At 40.6% G+C, this 6,361-nt stretch overlaps 2 protein-coding genes across 5 annotated transcripts in view; one reads left to right on the forward strand and one right to left on the reverse strand.

Moving 5' to 3' along the window:
* Positions 1-6,361, reverse strand: part of LOC111875422 — a 202,396-nt gene that overhangs the window by 40,034 nt on the left and 156,001 nt on the right. The gene's annotated exons all lie outside the window — the stretch shown is intronic.
* LOC111875421 overlaps positions 1-6,361 on the forward strand; it is an 85,820-nt gene that overhangs the window by 29,519 nt on the left and 49,940 nt on the right. The window contains exon 1 of one of the 3 annotated variants that reach the window (XM_023871662.2): positions 6,043-6,308. The exons of the other annotated variants lie outside the window; for them this stretch is intronic. Coding sequence (XP_023727430.1) covers positions 6,098-6,308 — 211 coding nt within the window. The 5' untranslated portion in view covers positions 6,043-6,097. Of the gene's footprint in view, positions 1-6,042; positions 6,309-6,361 lie in introns of those variants that run through there. 3 annotated transcript variants of the gene reach the window in all.

Here is a 6,361-nt window from a genome sequence, read left to right on the forward strand (position 1 = left end):
TCCCTGCGATTAACTACTGTAATTAAGCACTGCATCATTAAGGCATGTGGGTATATGGTTGTATAAATCCACATTTAAAATTTTCGTAGCATAACTTATTTTTGTAGCTGAAGTTCTGTTATCCTACCGATGCCGGGATCATGTGGAACACATTTGAATGGCTCCAGTTTCTTACCTAAGAATTTTCGGGTTCATGTTTATATATACTGTTTAAATCGTTTTGGGCCTTAGTCCTCACTCTCCAAATTACTGCACTTGTTTCTAGATGAATGAACATTTTGACACTGCAAGTCTCAACTCAAATTATCTCATTTTCATGGCTTTATAGCCTTTTATTGGGCCTTGGACGTTTCTCAGTTTCTTCACTTTGTACACAGTCGGTTGGATTCCTTGGACGGGGGATCAGCCCGTCGCAAAGCTGCTACCTACACGCAGAACAACACCAAGACAGAAAAAAGGCATACATTTCAGACATCCATGCTTTGAGTGGGATTCGAACCCACAATCCCAGCTTTCAAGGGAGCGAATTTAGTTCATGCCTTAGAACACGTGGCCACTGTGATCGGCCAATTTATATCATTCGATGTGGCAAATAATTTCATTAAGTGTGCAACTTAATCAAGGTTACTTTGTATGACCAGTTCCTAAGAACATTTGGTACCTAGCGCACAGAGTTACAAGGGGCCGCTTTCAAATGGAAGTCCATTAGCATTCCCACTCCCTGGGTGAAAGATAAGCTGACCAAAATCCGGCTCACCGGGTTGGGAAGGGATGACGGAGCGTCTCTTGGGGTTCATGTATCACAGCCCTTTGGGACAGTCCCACTGAAGTGGGGAGGGAGGTGGGTGCCACAGCCTATATTGGTGGCAGTCATCTTCTGGTGGTAGCTAGAAGAAACGATTTATTAACAACACTGATTGGAGCCAAGATCTACGTATGAATTTAAATGGAAATTGTGTACCGAAATGATTACACTTATGACTTGCATTCAGGGAGTACCAGTTCGGATCTCTGCTAGGGACGAGTTACCCAGGGAGTTTAACACAGGAGCGTGTACACTTTTCAGAACTCGTAACACAGTGGAAAATTGGAAGCTCATTGTTCGCTAAAGCTATGATTATGGCTGTATTAATTGTAATTAATTTGGAATTTTATGAAGTTAAATGTAAAATAAACCTGTCCCTATGCATAATTAAACACTGCAACATGACGACTTTTGGGGGAATGGAGGTGTATGTTCACGCATTCTTAACCTTGGAAATAAATGTTAATCAGTGATTAGCTTCTCGCCCTGGCTGGTTTTTGTCCTTTTTTCTAATTACAGTATCTTCAAAATCAATTTGTATTTTGCGAACTTTATTTGATTTTTTAATTATTTAAATTTCTTTTAAGTTATTGCTTAAATTTAACTTTGTTACTCGGTTAACATTCTGTTCACAATATCCAACATCTTAGCTCAGCGTTTCTTAGTCGATATACCGCGATATTTTCAGTCCAAAAGAGTTTATACTCAATTACCAATAATCCACAAAATTTGGTATTATCAGTTAAATCTTCTTAAGCCACATTTTATCACCGCATTGGGTTTCGCTGTTCTCTGCGTCTGTGTGTTCATATTTCAATAATTCAATATTTATCACTCTTCCCGGGATATTTATTCTTCATTTTAGTCAAACATTATTCTGTGAAGTTTGTTACTTATTACTCGTTCTTACAGTGTTGTTAATCTGTTAAATTATCCTATGAACTCTAATATATAGCACATAGAACTGTCATGTGTTTCCTAGATAACGCGGTAAGAAATTTATGTGGGTCTCGGATTAGACGAATATGTTTATTGGACAATCACTTTTTACGCTCACTAATACAATCACTCGGACTTATAACGCCTTCGGACGTTTCTTCGTCAACTGTTATACACTCTACACCGCTGTTCTCGGTGGAGTGTCTTGGTTCTTTGTTCATCGAAGCTGGACTGACTCCTGCTCTAGTCGGATACGAACTGACTTGGTCCTCTGAACTGCTCTTCGCTTATACCCTACGCTCGGACGGGATAGAGGCGACCTTGTCGAAAGGTTCACTTTCGCTGTTAGCTGGAATATCCGTTGCCGCGGGAATTCAACAATTCTGCTTCTGTTGCGTAGGCAGTTTCCTATGTAGCGTGCGTTCTCAATGTCCGTTGCGCAGCGATGGATGTCCTATAGTCCTGCTTTCAGACAGCACGTCACAGAATTATGTAAGTGAAAAACAAACTGGAGTATTTGTCCTTCTGTCTGCTTTATAAAAACATAAACATAGGTATATAAAGCCCTGTACGTATAACTTTGTTTCTTATTTTGTATAGGTATGAATCTTTGTCTCTCACAATAAGGGAATAACTTACACTGGACGTGTTTAAGAACCGGGTGCTCAGGAAAATATTTGGACTTAAGAGGGAGAAAGGAACACGAGGTTGAAGAGAACGACACCTTGATAAGTTGTATAACTTACAGTCACCAAATATTTTTAGGATCATACAATCAAGAAAGATGAGATGGGCAGGTAGGTAGCACGCACGAGACTGGAGAGAAAAAAACACAAAATTTTGGTCGTAAACCTGAAAGAAAATGTATAATTCTTTATTATGCTTATTTACAATCTACATCATTTTAGAGTATTAAGTGAATGTGTTGTAGGTGGTTGGCTTGCAAGGGAAACATCCAGTGATGTTTCTCCTACGTGTAGTCTATTTCATTGACTGATGACGTTCTGGGGCCATGTTTTGTTCAGTCTTTTTGTCACTGGACCGTTGGTGTATAGCACTTCTGTTAATTAGTTGTCATGGTTTACAGTTTGGTTTTTGTACCTTTCAGCCATTCTTAGTATTTCATTTTTGACGAAGGGTATCTTTAGGTCGTTATGGAGTGTAAGGTTGCTCACACACCATGACGCGTCTGCAATTGCCCCTAGTGTTTTTGATTGGAATCTCTGGATGAGATTGATTGTCGACGGCTTTGCACATCCACAGGGTTGAAGACCATAGGACCAAATAGGTTTCAATATAGCTTTGTATAATAATATTTTGTTAGTCATAGAGAGCTTTGATTTTCTATTGAGAAGCCAATACATTTGACGATATTTCATGTCAAGCTGTTTTCTTTTAGTTTGGATGTGTTTTCTCCAAGTGAGCCTTTGATCGAGGTGGAGGACGAGATACTCTGTTTCTGTGACTGTAGGTATTTGCACATTGTTCATTGTTACTTGTGGGCACATTTCGTGTCCCGCGGTGAATGTTATCTGGACAGGCTTCCTTTGATTAACTTTGTTCGCCAAGTGGTGTACCAGTCGCTGAGCAAATTAAGGTGATTTCGCAGGTTTTGAGCCGCTGTTAGTGGGTTTTCACTAATAGTAACGAGAGCCACGTCATCAGTGAAAGATGCTATCTTGGTGTTTTCGGTTTCAGGTATATCAGCTGTGTAGATCGTAAATAGCATTGGTCCCAGGACACTGCCTTGTGGAACTCCGGATGGGATATACGTAGATTGGATTGTGAGTCTGAATGCTTGACGGAGAAGTTTCAGTTGGAAATGTATTATTGTAGAAGGAAATAATAATTTTGAGACAGTGAGATTTTTAATTTGAAGAGTAAGCCTTGGTGCCATATTTTGTCGAAGGTTTGGGATATATCAAGAAATGCAGCGTTACAAAATTTATTTTCCTCGAGACTCCTGGAGATTTCATTTACAATTCTGTGAACTTGATGGGTTGTAGAGTGCCGTTCGCGAAATCCGAACTGATGATTGGGAAGTATTGTTGGTAGCTCATGATCTGCATATATCCTTTGAAGGAAAAGTCTTTCCAAAACTTTACTGGTGACAGGTAGACGACTAATGGGTCCATATGACGATAGTTCTTGTGGGGGCTTTCCAGGTTTGTGTATCATTATTATTTCGGCGTATTTCCAAGTTGTAGGGAAGTAGGAGAGCCTTAATATGGCATTGAATATGCTGCATAGTAGAACGATAGCTTTTTTTTGGAAGTGCTTTTAATATCTGTCCAGTGATGAAGTCATATCCTGGGACTTTGCGTGGGTTGAGTCGATTTGTTTCTTCCTTGACTTCCTTAGGAGAGAAAGCTTTTATGGGCAGAGACATTTGGCAAGGGGTATTGAGAGAGTCCCCCTCGTTGGTGTCTCCGCCTTATCGTGGTGAGGGGGTTTGAGTATGCTAAGGACCCTGAGAGCTATACCAGCGGCAGCGTAGCTACTGGCCTCCCTTGCTGGACAGGTCAAAGGGTAGGCATCAGACGAAGAGAGACACCGAAAACTGATGTCGGAAGCAGCGTCATCAGCAGCGACTTGAAGCACAGAGCAAATGACGCTCGAGATGGTTCAAGTTCGTATAGCAACAGGCGTGACCAGAGTGGTTTGAACGGCTGCTGTACTGCGATGTGGAAAGCAAATGGAAAAACTACCACATTATCACTTTTCCTGGATAGTCTCTTTCCAAAAACAGAAGATCGCATTAAGTGGAGGAACTGTTTTGGAAGAGATTGTGGACCTGTCGTCTGACAGATTACTGATGAATGAATGAATGAAAATTGAGAGAGTCTTCCATTTCTTCATCTTCGTCATCTGGTTCCGTTTTGAAGACTTCAGTTAAGTGTGAAGTAAATATGTCAATTTTTTCTTTGTCTGAACGAGCCCACTGCCTGTTAGGTTTTCGAATTGGAGGAACATGCGCTTGTGGTCTTTTTAGTTTTTGTGTCGCTTTCCACAGTGTGTGACCGTTCGCAGAGAGATTGGTGATATAGTGCTCGAAGGTGTTGTTTTGAGCATCCCTAAGGGCCTTTTTTAGTTCTCTGATTAGTCTACTGTAGATATGTTGATCCACAACGTTTCGGGACCTTTGCCAAATTCGACTAGCTCGACGATTTTCGGCAACTAAAGGAATATACCGAAGTATGTCCGTGGTGTTTGTTTCAGTCTGTCTGCTTTGCGGGGTTGATTTTCAGGCAGCATCCTGCACCAATCCGGTGATGTGCCGCACTGCTTCATCAATGTCTTCTGGAGATTTCAGTCGCAGTTTGAGGTTTACATTACTTTCCAAGCGTCTCTGTAAGGAAGTCCAGTCGGTATTTCTTGTAGTTAGTTTATGAGGAAGTGATTTTTTGTAACTATAGTGCTCAAACTAATTATAACTGGGGTGTGATCAGATGTGAGGTCAGCGTTTGATTCTATTGTGCAGTTGTTTCTTGTTACTTGGCACTACAGCCCCAGTGGGTCTAGGCCTACCTCCATGAACTTCTCCGTTCACTTCGGTTTTTCTAGATCTTACACATTCGATAGGACACCTTGGGCGGGTGATCAGCTCGTCGCAAGGCCTCTACCAGTACACAAACACAGAAAAACGCACACACACAAACTAAACATCCATTCGCTGAGTGAGATTCGAAACCACGATCCCGGTTTCCAAGCGAGCAAAGACAGTACATGCCTTAGACCGCTCGGCTACCGTGACCGGCGAGGGATAGATTTACGAATGATTACACAGGTCTGCAACCAAAAAAGTGCATAGGATATTTTTACTGTTTCTTATAGATTTTTACTCACTAAAACCGGAAATAATAGTAAAAAAATCCATCACGTTAATTTTTTTTTGCAAAACTCATATTTTTAGTTTAATTTTGCGTGAAATTTCTCTTCAACATGAAATCTGGTATCCTATTGTTGATTCTAAAAACCATATTCAAAAATTATTTCTTACTTTAAAATCATATTTATAAGAGTGAATCAAAAAATAATACAAATAGAAAATGGGTGGGATGGGGGGGCAGTGGAACGGGTTGGTAGGGTGGGTTTGGCGGTGTGAGGAGCTCAGGCGATCATGTCCCAATACGTTTACTTTGTTTGTAGCGAAAGGTGAGGAATCTTACTAGCTCGGTTGAGCATGTTTGCACATGTTCTTTGGGGCAACAGGAATGAGTATAAACAAGCATGCTGTCAGATTTTATCATGTCTCAACATGCTAAATAAGTTCAGGATCTTGGTTGATGTATAAGCCACTCAGTTTACATCCTGCATTCAAACGTGACTGTGCTCGTGTTTTAGCTCTGTATTATGGCTCAAAGAGGTTGTGTTATTTCTCCGGACAACTTTTGTTTTATTTGTGGTGAATACATAGTTAAAAGTCAACAAAGAAACATAAGTGATTTTGTGAAGAAAGTGTATTTTGCTTATTTCAAATTGAAATTTGGGGATCAAGACAAACCTTGGGCTCCTCACAAGGTGTGCAGAAGGTGCGAGGAAGATCTTCGTTTGTGGTTTAAGGGTAAGAAAAACTCATTTCGTTTTGACATTCCTATGATGTGGCGTGAACAGCAA

The sequence above is a fragment of the Cryptotermes secundus genome, unplaced genomic scaffold (assembly GCF_002891405.2).
Source record: "Cryptotermes secundus unplaced genomic scaffold, Csec_1.0 scaffold115, whole genome shotgun sequence".
Classification (NCBI taxonomy): Eukaryota; Metazoa; Arthropoda; class Insecta; order Blattodea; family Kalotermitidae; genus Cryptotermes; species Cryptotermes secundus.